The 17,936-nt window shown below is 44.4% G+C and overlaps 1 protein-coding gene across 1 annotated transcript in view; it reads right to left on the bottom strand.

Moving 5' to 3' along the window:
- Positions 1 to 1,766: 1,766 nt before the first annotated feature.
- Positions 1,767 to 17,936, bottom strand: part of R3HDML (R3H domain containing like) — an 84,654-nt gene continuing 68,484 nt past the window's right edge. Inside the window, exons 4-5 of the mRNA XM_088476750.1 lie at positions 10,039 to 10,154; positions 1,767 to 2,457 (exon numbers count right to left, since the gene is read on the bottom strand). Coding sequence (XP_088332876.1) covers positions 2,325 to 2,457; positions 10,039 to 10,154 — 249 coding nt within the window. The 3' untranslated portion in view covers positions 1,767 to 2,324. The remainder of the gene's footprint in view (positions 2,458 to 10,038; positions 10,155 to 17,936) is intronic.

The raw sequence follows: 17,936 nt of genomic DNA, 5'->3' as shown, positions 1-17,936 counted from the left end.
CATCTTTCATGGACAAACATCATCATTCCTGGACAAAAAACTATGAAAGATGATGTTTGTTCATGAAAGAAGACGTTTTGCCTTTTTCTGAGACCCGATTTTTGGCTGGAAAAATCCGAACTAATCTGAGCCTGCACATCCCTAATTTAAAGCTTATCTGTTACATCAGGTAAAGCATGGCTAGAAATGCACTTCTCTGCAAAAGTAGAAGGTACAAAATACATGCCATTAAAGGTGTAGTACAAGGTTCCGTCTCCTGCAGTTCCCAGCTGCTACAATAGTCCAGTGTTGTTGTGTAGTGAATAGCTGCATGCCCTTCCATGAAAGCAAGGAATGCCCGTGCATTTGCACCATCTCTAGCCCTTTATTACATTTCTTTTAACAGAATTTCAATAATGCCATTCTGCAAAATGTAATCTTATTGTCAGCACTGTTCTGCAAAGCTAGGCTTGCTGGTGTGTCTACTCTGTAGTGAGAGAAATGTAGTCGCTCAAGCTAACTCTTCCTATCAGACCATGGAAACTACTGTCCCTCTGCAAATGTCTTCCTCTTGTTTTACAAGCACGTGACGTCTGGCAGAAATCTAGGAAGACAGCACTTCTAAAGACGTCTGAGATGTTCTGAGGCGTCTAGTTACTAAGCAGTGTTAGGAGACAGAGTAAAAAGTGATAAGGTGCCAGCCTATCAGCTCCCAATTGCCATCTCACAGGCTGTGTATGAAAAATGACAGTTGGGAGCTGATTGGCTGGCACCTTATCACTTTTCACTCTGTCTCCTAACACTGCTTAGTAAATAGACCCCTGAGCTTCATAAGTGACATTCATAATTCGGTGAAATCTGGTTACCAATGTGTAAATCCTATCCCTTTTAGACAAAATGTAATGCTCCTGCAAAATGATGGACCTTTCACAAGGGTGGTTTAGGGAAAATAAGGCATAACATGTTACAAAAAAATTATTAATATGCAAAAGATATAACAGCAAAGGAATATACAGTTTCATGTTACACATGTTCAATCCAATTGGCTCAATTATGCGTAGGAAACTCACAACATTGATTTTGTCTATATTCAGTGCATATTAGTACATACATATATAAATTCTCAGTTTACATTTCTAATCTGTTTTGTTTGCATGTCATTACCCAATATTTTTACAGAAATAGTAAATACAAATTAAAACAGTAAATACTGGATTGCTCAAAAATGCTTTTTTTCAGCGAGTTTTACAGTTTTACGTTCAAGATACTATCTGTGCTCGTCTATGATCCTAAAGGTAGGCTATGATCAGGAAAAATGTGGAATACGCAATGCTCAGCTCATGTCTCAATGCGAATTTTGGAAGATGCCTGTGTCAGATGGTTTGTGGGACCATTTATTAGCTGCGGTCCATGAATGTGCATTTCATTAAAAATAAAAACTTCAAAAGAGTAGATAAATTGCATGCCGGCAAATAGGCAAACTTCAAATGTCCAACCGGCAATCCCTTAAGCAATGATATCTTTTGCTGTTGCCTCCTACAACAATGCTTATCTGAGATTTTTATTTCTTAATTAAATCTAGGAGCAAGAAGGTATAAAAACTGCCTTTGTTTCTTGTGTTACATTATGTCTATATTTTAATGTTTTTATTTGTGTGCTGTCTCGTATATAACAAGTGCCTAGAAGTTACAGACAGGGGCCAATCTCTACAAGCTCTAGGGAAGTGTAAATATAAACTTGAAGTTCTATAAGGTGCAAACACCCACTAAATTGTGAATATCCCTCTATATGCACAATATTCACCCCATGTATTTGGGTGCAGTATGAGATGCGTTATTGCAAACAGCGCTCCAATGGACCCAAAATATTGTTACCATTCAAAGGCACTAATCTATGCACTTTCCCTTAAGAATAGAGGCAAGTGCATAAGTTTACAAACATAATATCATGATGTAAGAATACTAAAAACAATGGCACTTGTGCTGCACATTCTCCAAGTCGCAGCTTCGTAATAGACTATGTTCTTTCTGATGGGTATATTTATGGTTATATAGCTACATTCATGTCATAATAGTTTATACACAGCCCCATTTGTTAATTGGCCTGAAGCAATAACAACTATGCAGCCTTGTCATTGATTCACTGAGCAGCCAATGTATAGTAAACATGCCCACCCCATCATTATCTATTGCACAATGGCAGACAAGTGGGTCGCACATTCTAGCTATGGAATAATAATATAAAGTGGACTAACTGTCTGCATCTCAGCTCCAGACTACACAAATAAGACATTCATCTTTTAGCTTTTACAAAATAACTGATCTTGACATTCTTCATTCATTTATCTAAAACCAGTTGAGTGTATTGGATTTTACACCAGAGAAACACATATTATTGCTGCACACGCCTCCATAACTGGGCGGACAAGCCGAGCATGGTTTTCCCAACTTGTAAGGAGCTTCTCCTATCCAATTGCCCCTAGAAAAATAAAAAAAATGGATATTAGTCTTACATGAAAACTGTGGGCATTGTGTTAACTAGGGTTGCTATGCTGCTTATTAACATTTTTGGTGACATACATTCACGGTTAGGTACATTACAAATAGATACCTGCATTTTCAAGGAGGTGGTTTTCTTTAATTTGTTAATTGTTTTTTGTTAAGAAAGAAATATTTTTATTAGTGTCACCTCTGAGCCAAGGCTTAACTACCATGTAGTATGTGGTCCCACCTTCAATCTTAAAGCCCCACGTGTATAGGAGTTTTTTCAACCTTAGGTGGTACATGGGCGCCCTTACAAAATTTTCCTATGGGCCCACAAATGTATAGTTACAAAGACAAATGTACACACTCCTGGGATGAACAAACGTTCGGGCTAATTGTGAGGCGAGTGCATGTGTCAGAAATACGGTCTGCACAGGTGTCATGCAATGGAAATTGCAAGTAGTTCCGTCTCAAGCGGACGGGGCCTAATGTTAAGTAGGCGTTTCTGGGTGGCAACTGGACAGCAAGTTGTAAGACGCAGAGAACCAATTTCCATATCTATAGGAAGAATGGCCCTCATTCAGAGCCGTACGCTCTGAGCAGAGCGCACGCTCTGAATGAGGGCCGCCCTCCATGAAAATGGAGCGTCCTCCTGGACGCTCGTATAGCTGTGGGTCACCACCCACAGGCTATACGAGCGTGCATTTTGATGGCCGCGATGGTTGTGACCATCGCGACCATCGAATCTGCGTGCCGGAGCCTGCGGTTGAGGTTTTCAACTGCAAGCTCGAGTGATTTTGGCTCTATAAGAGCCAAAATCACTCCCACTGACATCACTAGTGATGTCAGTGGGCCGGCTTCTGACGGGAGGCGTTCCCGTGGGAACGCCCCCTTCAGGGAGGCACGCCCCCGGCACGCCCACCAAAGGGGGCGTGCTGTCAATCAACATTGACAGCACGCCCCCTTTGATCGGACACAACGAGCGAAGGACTTTCCTTCGCTCGTCGCGTCTGGCGCATGCGCACGACGGAGCTCCCTCCGTCGTGCGCATGCTCAGTTCATAACATCGACCCACTTGCGAGCGGACAGCCGCTCGCGAGTGGGTCTGAATCAGGCCCAATATCTCTACAGAAGTATGTGATACAACTAGAGGAGACTGATATATTGGGGAGAATGGCCAGAATGCTGGCACCTTGTGGTCGCCAACATCACCAATTTTCCCTCGCACCCCATAGTGGTATGTAAGAAAATTAGGCATGTTGGGCTGCAGTGTGTGTGCATGGTGCTATAGCCCACAGGTGTTTAATAACTCCCCATAAACTGCTAGCTGTACTGCAAGGATTATGCATTAGGTCAATACATTTGTAATATATTTTGCCTTACACTCCAAAAAAGGCACAACCAAAGTTCCTGCACACAATTTTTGTTTTATTTTTAAAAAGTCCACAGAAAATGTTAAAAAATAAATGTATATATTTAGATTTATTAACGTAATTTAATAGATATATACCCATGTATCTTACAGTTTGAAGAGATTTTTATACATATTCTTATTTATTTAAGATAGCTGAAGGACGTATAAGCCTAATGCTAAGGGGCCTATTTATCAAAGTGTTTTACCATAAGCAACGAGTGATAAAACTCATCACATATGATAAATGGTGCTGAAGCCAAAGAGCTCCCAATTGTAATTTTTTAAACAGATGACAGTTAGGAGCTGATTGCAGGGGCGTATCTATAATGGGTGCAGGGTGTGCGGGGCAGACGGGCCCCTGGGTCCAGGGGAGCCCCACCGCACACCCTGCACCCATACTACCACATATTTACCTCTACGATGTCCCCCATCGGCTGGAGAGGCGCTACACAGAACTTCAGGAAAGTGTCCGCAGCGGCCACATTCCCGGCGTTCTGCGCATTGCGCAGTAGGGAAATCGCTGTGAAAATGGCTGCCGTGCCATTTCCAGGTGTACTGCGCATGCCCAGTAGACTCTGGACACAGACTAGTGCCCGGAGTCTGAATGTGTACACTACAGCTGCCAGAGAGAGAGGAGGGGGCCCCGATGGTGAGTGAACACGGGCCCCCTCCTCTCTAAATATGCCCCTGGCTGATTGGCTGGAGCACCATTATCATACACAATGAGTTTTATCACTCGTTGCGTATGTTAAAACTAGTTGATAAATAGGCCTTTAAATAAGTTGCTAGTCTTGGAGCCGATAGGTGGATTTCAGGGGATGTAGTTATGAGACCGGCGGCCGCAATGTCGACGGCCTTAATCCTGACGCTGGAAGCCCAACAAGGGATGTAAGATAGGCGTCAAAATACTGACGCCTATATTAATCCCGATGCCGGAATCCAGGAGGACCACAGCCTGAACGAAGGTACGCTGGGGCACCCTTAGTGTTAGCCGCGTGGGGGATGGGTTTAGGTTTAGATAGCATAGCGGGATTAGTGTTAGGTTTTGGGGGGGAGGTTAGGGTTAGGCCCCCTACTGGGGAGGGTTAGGGTCAGCCACCACTGGTGGGGGGGGGCATTAGGGTTAGGCACTAAGGGGGAGGGTTAGGTTTAGGCATGAAGGCGGGAAATTTAGGTTTAGGCACTAATGGGGAGGGTTAGGGTACGAGGTGGGGAGGGTTAGGCTACAAGAAGGGAGGGTTAGGGGGAGAAGCAGGGAGGGTAAGTATACTTACCCAACCTCTGTCGGGATACCGCTGTCAGTATTTTGACAGTAGGCATCCCGTCAACAGGCATTACATACCGATTCCGGATTTCAGGTTGTTTAAGTTCAAATAGTTTATTGACAGTTTTAGTGAGACCAGTTAGCTCAGTGGTTCTCAAACTTTTTAAAATATATTCTTGCGCACTGGGTGGTCAAGGTTACTTGAGGTGAACCTTGTGGTTACATCATTGGATACAATGTCGCGGTTCCCACCATAGACTTCAATGGAGATTTCTCACCATTGAAGTCTATGGAGGAGACAGGCTGACCGCACACAGCCAAACAGCGAGCAGCTCCGACGGAAACTGCATTGACTGAGCACACGCGTAGCCCAGTCATTCTTGTGTAAACACATACCTTTCCTCCTGTCCGGCATGGTTTTGGGAAATTGGCGTTTTTTTTAACCCCCTAGATGCCTACATGGAACGAAGAGGACTTGAACATCGCATAGGAGAGGTGAGTATGGATTTTTTATTATAGGTACCCCGATGGATTCCTACTGGACAAGGGGACATGATGGCATCAGGGATACTAGGTGAGTATGTGTGATAGTGAGCGTGAGTATGCATTTGTGTGTGCATGTATGTTATAAAAAACTTTTACTGACACAGTGCGTTTTTTTTAAGTATTTCTTTGGCTGTGGAACTACAGGTACCAGTGAGCCCGTAATGCCCCACATGCTGGTACTTGTGGTTCTCCAATTACCAGCATGCGGGGGAGGCTTGCTGGGACGTGAAGTACCACAGCTAAAGACAATATTTTAACTTCTAATTTTTACACAACACTTTTACACTATCAACCCAGCATCTACCGGGCAGGGGTGCCGGGGATAGCCCCAGGCTATCAGACTGACTAGGCCAGGGCTGCCCTGAAGAGGGGTACCCCTTTATTGGGGGGGTCACTACCTCCCCAGAGTGCCGGGGCTGACTAGTGGTCAGGGGTAATGCTTTGGCCGGGGAAACCGGTGAAAAGTTTTCCATGGTTGTGGCATTACCCCCCCAGCTAGAAAGAGTCCGGTGCTGGTTATGGAAATTACAGGGGACCCCTACTCATTTGTCCCCTGTTTTTCCACAACCAGGACCGGCTCAGAAAAGCCCTGTGCTGGTACTTAATATACAGGGCCCCCCTACGCATTTGTCGATTTTGAGCGATTAGGGGGGTTAGGCTTATTAGGGGGGTTGGCTGGCCAAACGGAGGCATTCCCGATGGAACGCCTGCCGTTTGGGGGCGGCCCCACTGACATCACGAGTGATGTCAGTGGTGAGCTTCTGGCCTGAAGCCAGAAGCTCACTGGGGCTTGCGGGAATGAGACCCTATCGCAAGGGTCTCGTCGCAAGCCCTGATGGTCACCTGGTCACCCACAGCTAAGCGAGCGGCCAGGAGGCCGCACAAAAAAAAATAAAAAATGCACTGATTCAGAGCAAACGCTTTTTCAGAGCGTCCGGCTCTGAATCAGGCCCTTAGTGCCTTCTATTGTGATCGGTGACTACATAGGAGAAAATTGGATATCCACAAAAAATGCACTTGCAAGAATTAATTAACAGTTATTATGTGTTATACTAAACAATGTCAAATTAGACACTGAATAAGACGCTGTGCACTCAGATTGCTTTATAATTAGTGGACATGCTGGACATGCATTGGGGAGCTATGTATGCTGCTGTATTCATTAGAGGCAACATTGCATTTAATATCCAGTGACATTACAATCTGGAGCCACATGTGAGTTAACGGGGGTATCTCCTTAACATATGCTCAAGCATTTAATACTTTTAACTTGTTACACTAATTTTGCTTGGTGAAACAATGTGTCCAACCTGAACCTGAACAAGACACTATGCCAGGGATGGCCAACCCGCAGCTCTCGAGCCGCATGCAGCTCTTTTGTTTCTAAAATGCGGCTCCCCCACTGGAACTGGGAACGCTGGTCTCTGAAGCAATCAGAGACTAAAGAAGCCTCTGATCGCTTCAGAGGGCAACGTTCCCAGTGATACTTTGTGCGGGTGACATCATGACGTCACCCGTGATGAGAGGAGCCTGCCCTGCACGCCTGCTAGATCTAGTTAGATCCAGTCAGAGCGAGGCAGCAGCAGCGTCAGCGGTAGCCAGAGCCAGCTTGGCCAGTTAAGTACTGGGCTGGGGGCACTGCTTAAGGGGAACTACTTTGGGGGCACAAATACAGGGGGCACTGCTTAAGGGGCACTACTTTTTGGGGCACAAATACAGGCGTCACTGCTTAAGGGGTACAAATACAGGGGGCACTGCTTAAGGGGCACAAATGCAGGGGGCACTGCTTAAGGGGCACTACTTTATGCAGCACAAATACAGGGGGCACTGCTTAAGGGACACTACTTTAGGGGGCACAAATGCAGGGGGCACTGCTTAAGGGGCACTACTTTAGGTGGCAGAAATACAAGGGGAACTGCATAAGGGGCACAAATACAGGGGGCACTGCATAATGACCAAGACTACAGGGGGCACTGCACACGGGTAGATAGGGAAAATTATCCATTTCACGAAAAGCTGTCATCGCAACAATGACAGCTTTTCGAAATAGATAGTTATGGAGAGGAGGAGGAATGATGAATTCCTCCAGTAATTAGGTAGAACTCCATGCGAGTTCTAAACCTAATTACCTCCATCGAATTTTTAGGTATGATGAATAGGCCCCACAGTCTGTGATGATATTGTGGGAGCATATTTAATATATAGCCTTCATTTTATCTGAGGAGAATTATATTAATGTATATCACTACTTGAGGTAGTTTACCTTTAATTTCTTTCTGGTACACTTTATGGGACTCATTGGGCCGAATTCAATTCAGTGCGATGTTGAACAGCCGCGGGAGGGAGCTCCCGCAGCTATTCCATTCAACATGCTGTTTACCTGGTCGGGAAGCAGGTTAGTATCAGAATGCCAGTTCTCGCGACTTAACCTGGGTGTTAAGGCGCAGTAACTGGCATTCTCCAACTAAAGTGCCGGACGCGTGGCTGTTACCGTCGTGCTAAGTCAGCAAACAGCTGCACGTCTGACACTTTTGTCGGATTTCTCCTCGCATCCCCAGGGAGGTGCGAGAAGAAATCCTTTAGCCGCCCAAAGAGCTTTGGGGAGCTCTCTCCCGCGGCTATTCAACATCGCACTGAATTGAATTTAGCCCATTGTTCCTAATTTCTCCAGAATCTACTTATTAATCCCCTCTTCTACATTAGAGCTTTACCAGTCAGCCCGAACAGTGGGATTTATATTACAGAGATGACAAAGTCCATTATATGTAAAAGTAATATAGGGTTCAGTGACGTCATTAGGGGGGTGCAGGCCACACCAGGTGACACCATCTGAGGGGGTGACAGCTGTCCTGAGAAGAATTCATCTTTATTGATTTAATAACATGTAACATAACTACATTTGTATATTGTTATTTATTCAGTAGAAAGTGCCTATACATGTGCTAAATGTGGTATAATAGACAGTTTTCTGAAACATTTTTAACCACAACTTTACTTTTCTTCACGCTTATTTTTTTTTATTATTTCATTACTAATTGAGTCTACTTGCTATTTTATTGAATATAATAAAAGTTTTGTTTTAAACTCGATCCTTTTACCGATCTGTGGACCTATAAATTACATTTCCTTTTGCTCAAGACTATTTCACACTAAAGAAAATCCCAAGCACATAGACATATTTTATGAACATCCCAACCTTGGCTGTTTTTTTACTTTTCTTTTAAATTGGTGAATAAATAAGCATGCGAAAGCAAACGGGCACATTCTAGACTGTCTTCCTGAATACAATGTCATCTGCCCAGGTTGGAATACGGAAGTCACTGTAGGTGGAATAAGAGTTTGTGATTGGTTCCAGTGTTTGAACTATACTTTTGTCCTTGGTAAAAGGGACACATGGTTCAGTTTTAACAAGCACGTTTTATAGTGGTTTTGTAGTCTATTCATAATGTTTATAGTCTGAAATTCCTTCCTCTAGTGACTAAAAAAACTTAACAATGACTTGAACAGTGGTCCACCAATATGCTGGTTTATGTGTTCTGCAAAAGTATTTATTTGTTGCAGGTGTGGTCAGAAGCCATGTATTTGGGGTTAAATTGGTTTATTGTCCTTTATGCCAAGATTAATGAAGTACAGTGCCCTTAATAATACCTGACTCACGTTCTACCAGGCTTATTCACATTATAATCTATGAATGCCATTATATTTTATGCTCTTTATAATGCCACCCTTGATATAAGTTTATGGTATAAAGAGATAGTACTGTTGGAATTATTATGTGACCATTGGTGTATATCACTATTGGGTTCCTCGTCTCTCATGACATCTTGTCAACACATATAAAACATATAGGGGCCTATTTATCAAGCAGTGAAAAGTGTTAAGGAGTGAACCAGTGGAGAAGTTGCCCATTAGCAACCAATCAGCTTCGAAGTAGCATTTATCAAGTACAGTCTATAAGATAAAAGGTAGGAGCTGATTGGTTGCCATGGGCAACTTCTCCACTTCTCCACAGTTTGATAAATAGACCCCATACTATAATACAGACAAACAACAGACACGTCCACAGACATCTCATCAGTGTCACCTGCCTTTCCAAGGCTGTCCAAAACCTGTCCCCTTTGTCTATTGCCTACTATTCTTATTGCTATCTTCAATTGTACATTATGACTATCCTGTTCTGACCATCCTATTATTCATCACCAACAATATTAAATATCAGTTTTTCTGATGTCCCCAATTGTCTTATGTCTTGCTGTAAAAAAAACAAAGACAATATTTCAGTGCTTACCCCCACAAACTCATGATTTAACCCCAATTACAGATAAAGAAATATAGGAGATATTTTGACTTACTTTATGGAATAATTACACACCAAAAGGACAGCTTGCCTCCATGTACTTCCCCATACATTGATGTTATTGCAGGTGTTGATAGCACAACCTATTTTATTTGATGATGCCCACACCATCTGGAAAAGAGAAGGTACAGCTTGTAGGTCTAATACATTATTCGGGGTTTTTTTTAGGTGGATTTCTTTATATAACTGTTTAGATGAAATTTACATTGATATCTGACTATCACACTTCATTCATATACTTAACTATAAACCAAACCAAAAGGAAACATATCAGCATAAAGTAGGAAGACTAAACCATCAAAATTTCCACTAATGTGATACAACGTAGAGAAGCTCCTTCCTCCTAAACAGCTATTTACTCTACAGAGGACCAAGGCACGAGATATGATGGAAAACAGGCTAAATTTATTTAAATATAATCATTAAAGGCATATTAAGGACCCTTATTTACCCAATATCCAGTTTTTACTTTTTATGCAAAGGAAATAAATTCCGAAAAAATATATTAAACATTTTCATTAGTAAAACATGCTTCAGAAGATCATGGCATAAAATAATGTATTACAGTAGGAAAAACATCAACTAAAGCATTGTATGAAATAGATACTTTTATTTAAAAATATATTTTGTAGCAAAGCCAGTTACCTCTATGTATGGAATGGGTATGGGATGCCTAACCCTAACTCCCCCTCCCCCTAGCCTAACCCACCCCGGGGCGATCCTAACCCTAACTCCCCCGGGGGGTGCCTAACCTAACCCTATGAGCTACCAGTGGCCGGCTTACCTTCGTTCGGGAAGCCGTCTGTCGAGATTCCGGCATTGGGATCTAGGTTGGCATCGACATTTCAACGCTTGTCTTTAGTCCTGAGGTGGATTTAGATGCCGGCATTTTGACAGACGGCTTCCCGGCCATCTGTCTTTTAACTACATCCCCTATGCATGACGTAGGAAATTCAGAATAATACAATATATATCCCAGGTGCTGGGTGGGGGTATTTTTCTTCTTAATTCACCTATAAGAGCAGCTGTGTATGGAAATTCAGTCACTTTGACAGTTGCCTTTCTACATTGGTGTTTTTAATTTTCATCTCTTCTCTGTCTTTATTAGGAAAGTGGAGAGACAGAAAGCTGCCTATTGCTGTCTGTGGATAGAAATCCCTGCTCTGACATCTGTCTCGCTAAGCACCGTGCGCATGGTTACTCTTAGGTGATCAATGATCTCTATGCAAGTTACAGTCTCTAATCCATCGCCAAAATAAAATAAACACAATGGAGAAGAGAACAAGAAAAAAAACATGGGCGCATAGGTTTAGATAATTAATTTTGAGCTGCATTTAACATGAGTAGATAACCATCCCTATGGGGCTTACTTATCAATAGAGTCTTAATTGTGGTGATAAGGCAGATTCATTAATTATTATCTTAGAGATAAAAAACATGAGTTATTGACACAATGTAACAAAATATATCTCTGACGCAGCTGAGTGAAACTCACCTGCCTCAGTAATAGTGGTCCACAGTAGTTATGGTTGACTTAACACTTTGCCATACACAATGGAACTAAAAGCCCACATTTCTGTGCTTTTCATCGGGTATTGAAACCTCTGAAAATCACCAGCAGACCCATATGTTTTATGTTGGTTTTGTGGTGGTTTTTGCCTGAAGTTTTTACCAAACTACCACATAATCGCTTTAAAATAATTGCCTCTTATACAGTATTAGAAGGGGAGGAATCACAATACTCCTAAAATGAGAGCAATCATTATGTATTAAATAAGGGGGATGTAGTTATGAGACCGGCGGCCGCGATGCCGCCGGTCTCAATACCGACACGGGAATCCCGACAAGGGACTTAAGATAGGCATTGAAATACCGACACCTATCTTAATCCCGACGCCGGAACACCGAAGGACGCCAGGCAGAACGAGGTGCCCTTAGCATTAGCCGCTGGGAGGGGCAATAATAATTAATTGTTAATTGGTGTTTAAAAATGTTTTCATGATGAGGGAAGTTTTGTCCCATTAATATAGTCCCAACGACAACTGAGCCAGCAGGAGGACTTTTTGGAGGACTGTGATAAATCAGCCGCTATGTTTTTTTTACTGCTGTACGTACTTTCAGACTGTTTCCTACACAAAACCCAAATTAAACAAAACCTGATCTTCACTGACGTTAGTTAAGGAGACCACAGAGACTAATGCAGTTGTGACATAATTGAGCAAAAGTTCTGTTTGGGCTGTGGAACACTTATATGAACAGATCAGGAGAACTGGGGGAGCGGGGAAAGAGCATTTTGGCTTGGCCAATACATACACTGGAGGAGACATGTCTAAATTAAACCCTTCATAGAATCCCTGCCCAAATTGTGTGCGTCAGTTACAGCACTGGCTGATTTCATATCCCTACTGTTTGCCAAAGAAGATGCTGTAATAATTTACTTTCAACCTGATGATACAATATCTATGCCTTGGAAAGGAAGAAAAAACAAGTTCTGACATTTCAAAAATAATAATTGTCTTTACTTTTTCCTAAAAGATGATTTAGGTCCAACAGCCAAGGTAAATGTTTTTTTCTCCTCCTTTTTAGGTTACATAGATGATTGCTGAAAAATTAGCTGTCTGTAAAACTGATAGGTTTGGTTATATTTAATGAGGAAAGCTGCTGACCAAAAATATCACTTAACATTTTCTACTAAACACGGTTTAAAAAAGAACTAAAGACTAAAGAATAAGCGCATATTATTAGATGTGAAAATACAACTTAATGTGTTTTGCATAGACTCATACTGGTCTTATCTCTGATTTTGTGAGTGGCACCTAGCTATGGGCCTCATACAGAAATGTACGTAAATTTGATGGTTTGCGTACATCTCCAATGGTGGGGCACCTGTGCAGCACCTGTTCTGTGCAGGTGCAGAACGGGTCCGGCGCATGCGCAAGCCCCGGAGCGAGAAAGAAATTCTGTCACTCCGGGGCTCGCTACAAAAGGGGCGGCTGTCGATGTTGATCAACAGCTCGCCCCGTTTTGTAGGCGTGGTGGGGGGGTGGCCAGACAACGGATGTGTTCCTGAAGGAACGCCTGCCTTTTGTAGGCGGCCCTACTGACATCACCAGTGATGTCAGTAGGGTGCCTCCTGCTCTGTTAGAGCAGGAAGCTGCCTGGAGCTTGCGGTAGACGAGACCCTACCACAAGGGTCTCTTCGCAAGCCCTGATGGTCGTGATGGTCTTGACCATCGCGACCATCAACCTGGCCGCTCGCTAAAGCTGTGGGTGGTCACCCACAGGTTAGCGAACGGCCAGGGGGCTGGCTCTTTACAAAGAGGCGGCCGCCCTCATTCAGAGCAAGCACTCGCATCTTGCGCGCGGCTCTGAATGAGGTCCAGAGTCTTTATCCTGAATAAGGGATTGCTCTGATCCCTCAATAGTGAAAGGGTCAGTTCACCACTCCAATTGAGACAGTTTGGTGACGGATAACAAGATCCCAAATGCTTCAAAACATAATTCTGTTTTGTTTTGGGGATATTCAGGCAGGAATCCCACTGTGTCAGCTGCCACCGATCTACTATTGATCTCTGCTTGACATTAGCGCACCACTTTTTCTGTTGTATCCTTGATAATAATCTATTTGATTTATCAGAACTTCTGTACTTCAGTTACCCTCCTGTAACTCTGGCCAGTAGTTACATATATAATTCAATATCTAAACCACTAATTGCTATTGGGATATATACCTTAACACCTTTTCCTCTGACATTAAACTGTTACCAGTAAAGCAACCTTAATTTAACGTTTATAATAATAGATACTTCTAGGTTGTGTGTGAAAGTGCATATGTGAAAAAGTAGCTTTCTATTGTAACACGTGGCCACAGGCTGCAAGTTAAACATGGGTTGCACTCTCAGCAGCCCAGGTGATACGGTCACTGTAATTAATGGAAAGAATAAACAAAAATAAGATTATCCTTAGGTATATAGGTGAGAAAGATCCTGTACTCAAATAGCCAATGTGTCCGGCAATGCTATACATTGTTAATGGCTGATATAAATATGCAAAGAAACAAGTGTGTTTTCCACATCTCCTTTCCACATACAATTCCACCATCTGTAAACTTCTTCACTAGGAGCATAGAATGCAATGAAACCTAGTGCTAAGCATGAAAAAAACATCTGCTATTCTGTGTTCCACATTTTATAAGCAATATGAATTGCCAGCTGTCACTTAACACTTGTCTGCTGAAGGTAAAAATGAAATGTGAGAGGAAGCCTTTCTTCCTTAGAAAATAAATATCTGGCTGTAAGATTGGATGCAGGAAAACCGTTTATGGAAAAATATTTAACTGCCTGCAGATGTACGGTAAGGTGCCAGAGAAGGGGGGTGAGGGCTAGCATGAGAACAAATCTTTTGAAGAAATTTACTAGACAGCTCATATATGAAATGTACAAGGATATTAAGGGTCTATTCATCATTACATAATTATCACTTGTGATAATTCTGTTTTAAACTCACTGCGAGTTTAAAAAACTGTTTGGAGGCATTCATCATGGCTCACTGCCTAAAGTATCACTTCCGAAAAGCTGCTTTTTGTGGAGTCAGCTTTTCGGAAAAGTGATACTTTTCCCCCTACACCTGGCATGCTCCAAAGATTTCCCCGCTGTCACCAATGCCTGTGCCCCTCTCATGCCGTAGCCGCCTACGTCTGTGGCCCTCACTGCTGTGTGTAAGGCTCCCCCCGTCCTCTATGTCATCTCTCCCCCTGCTGCTTTGTGCCACTCCCCGGTGTCCGCTCTGTCAGATGCCCCCCCCTGTGTCCTCTCTCCTCCCCCTGCTTCTGTGTCCCATAAGCTTTCCGCAAGATCGGCCCTGTCCTCACCCCTGCTTGCACCCCTCCGCTGCTGTGTCCCTTAGCTTTCCTCAGTGTCCGGTCTGTCCTCACTCCCTCCTTCTCCCCCCCCCCACTTTCACTCACCTTTCTCTCTTCCCAGAGCAGCGCAATGGAGCCTGGACAGGAGGAGGATCGCAAGCAGGTGAATCGCACACAGCCCTGTGGTGCCCCATAGCTCTCAGCTCCTGGAGTTATGCACAGCAGGGAGAGATCTGAATAGATTCCTCTGCTGGCTGCAGCTGCTGGCTTGTAAATCTTCACAGGCTGCTGTGTAAATGGCAGCCTGTGAAGATTATCAGGGGCTGAACGCCATCTCGGGATGGCGCTCAGTAACACCATCAAGTCCTGAAAAAAATGCTTTTTCGGAACTTGATGAATGACCCTGACACTTAATACAAAAGTATGCGAAAATGTTAATATTCACATGCTTTTGTATAAATGAAATGATGATGAAATGACCCTTAAAAAGTAAAGCCAAATAATTATTCTGTAGAGAAAAGGAAATATATATCCTATTCACAAACAGATTTTATAGATACAGTTAGTAAAATGCACGTACGGAAATTATTCAGCACAGATTTATCTAATTATCATAACTAACCAATTTCTGACCAACTGCAGTACAATTATTGTGGGTTGGTGGCTCTATAAACATGTTTCATTGTTACCACGCCAACAAATGTCCATAGTGCCATACAGGGACAGGGAGATTTACAATAGAATGAACAAATAATTGTATAAACAAACAATAGGCTATTCAGAGAGGGTGGAGGTGATTTCCATAAGAGGTGAACAGCACAGAAGTTGCATGCGGGAGTGGGATTAGGTTATCAGCATGGAAACAATCAGAGAAATATCAGAGAGGGCAAGAGAGAGTGTGCACTGACATAAGGTCGGATATGTAGGTTTGGGAGGAGTGATGCATGCTTTAAAAGGGAGGTCGAGTAGCTTAAACTATTTTGGAGGGGAAGAAGAGCCAGTGAAAGAGTTGAAAGAGAGGAGTGGCTGAACCAGAGCAATGAGATAAGAAGATGAGGGAAGCAGCATTGAGAGTAGATGTAAGGAAGGAATTGGAATGAAATACCGCCGGCCGCATGGCCAGCGGTTCGATTCCCGGCAGCACCTGGCCGACAACAGCAGAGTTCCCGGCAGCAGAAGCCCAACAGCGCTGGATATCCCGATCGTTGATAGGTAAGTACTTACTAATCTAACCTAACCCCCTAACCCTAACCCTCCTTAGGGGTGCCTAACCCTAAACCCCCCCAAGTGCCTAACCCTAATCCCCCCTCTAAGTGCCTAACCCTAAACCCCCCCTCTTTCCCGCTGCCTAAACCTAAGTCCCCCGGGGGGTGCCTAACCCTAAGTCCCCCCCGGGGATGCCTAACCCTAACCCTCCCTCCCCCTAGCCTAACCCTAACCCTTCCGGGGGGGTGCCTAACCCTAAGTCTCCCACGGGTGCCCTAAACCTAACCCTCCCAACCCGCGGCTGTCCGCTCGCAGCGCCCGGCATCCCTTCGATCGGGATGCCGGGCGCCTGTCTCCTGGCGTCGGGGAAATGTCAGGCGTCTACATCTAGATGCCCGGCATTTCACCCTCGCCAGGATATGACAGTCGGGAAGCTGGCTGCCAGTATTAAGGCAGCCGGCTTCCCAATTATATATTGTAAGGAAGTGATGGGAGAGAGGACCAGAGAGTAGGGGGTTACAATAGTCTAAATGGGAGATAACAAGGGCATGAGTAAGCCCGACAGCGCTGGAAATCCCGATCGTCGATAGGTAAGTACTTACTAATCTAACCTAACCCCCTAACCCTAACCCTCCTTAGGGGTGCCTAACCCTAACCCCCCTCAAGTGCCTAACCCTAATCCTCCCTCTAAGTGCCTAACCCTAAACCCCCCCTCTTTCCCGCTGCCTACACCTATGTCCCCCGGGGATGCCTAACCCTAACCCTCCCTCCCCCTAGCCTAACCCTAACCCTTCCGGGGGGGGTGCCTAACCCTAAGTCTCCCATGGGTGCCCTAAACCTAACCCTCCCCCCCGCAGCTGTCCGCTCGCAGCGCCCAGCATCCCTTCGATCGGGATGCCGGGCACCTGTCTCCTGGCGTTGGGGAAATGTCAGGCGTCTACATCTAGACGCCCGGCATTTCACCCTCGCCAGGATATGACAGTCGGGAAGCCGGCTGCCAGTATTAAGGCAGCCGGCTTCCCAATTGTATATTGTAAGGAAGTGATGGGAGAGAGGACCAGAGAGTAGGGGGTTACAATAGTCTAAATGGGAGATAACAAGGGCATGAGTAAGCTATTCAGTGGTCTCCAGGATGAAGAAGGGTCTGAACCTAGAAATATTACACAGCTGAAAGTGGCAGGACTTAGAGATAGCATGAATGTGCTGTGCCCCCTGTATAAGAGCCTCTTATGCAATGCCCCCTTTATAAGAGCTCCTTATGCAATGCTCCCTATATTAGAGCCCCTAACGCAGTGCCCCCAGTAGTGTCCATTTTACAGTGCCACCAGTAGTGTACCTTTTGCAGTGCCCCCAGTAATGCCACTTATGCAGTGCCCCTTATTCAAATGCCCACTGTATTAGAGCTCCTTATGCAGTGCCTCTAGTAGTGTCCATTATGCAGTGCCACCTGCAGTAGAGCCCCTTATGCAATGCCCCCTTTATGAGAGCTCCTTATGCAATGCCCCCTGTATTAGAGCTCCTTATGCAATGCCCCCTGTATTAGAGCCCCTTAGGCAGTGCCCCAGTAGTGCCCATTATGCAGTGCCCCCAGTAGTGGCCCTTATTCAGTGCCCCCATTAATGCCCCAAGTAGTGCCCCTTATGCTGTGCCCCAGTAATGCACCTTATGTTGTGCCCCCAGTAATGTCCCTAGTAGTGCCCCCAGTAATGCCCCTTATGCTGTGCCCCCTCCCAGTGTAGAACAGGCCCCACTCTCCTGTGCAGTACTTACCTCTCTCTTACTTACCTCTCTTAACGCTGACCGCTGGGCACAGCTCTTGCATAGAC

Source organism: Taudactylus pleione, unplaced genomic scaffold (assembly GCF_031769625.1).
Source record: "Taudactylus pleione unplaced genomic scaffold, aTauple2 ptg000192l, whole genome shotgun sequence".
In the NCBI taxonomy this organism is placed as follows: domain Eukaryota; kingdom Metazoa; phylum Chordata; class Amphibia; order Anura; family Myobatrachidae; genus Taudactylus; species Taudactylus pleione.
The sequence above is the reverse complement of the archived record's forward strand: the minus strand, read 5'-3'. Positions and strand labels throughout refer to the sequence as shown.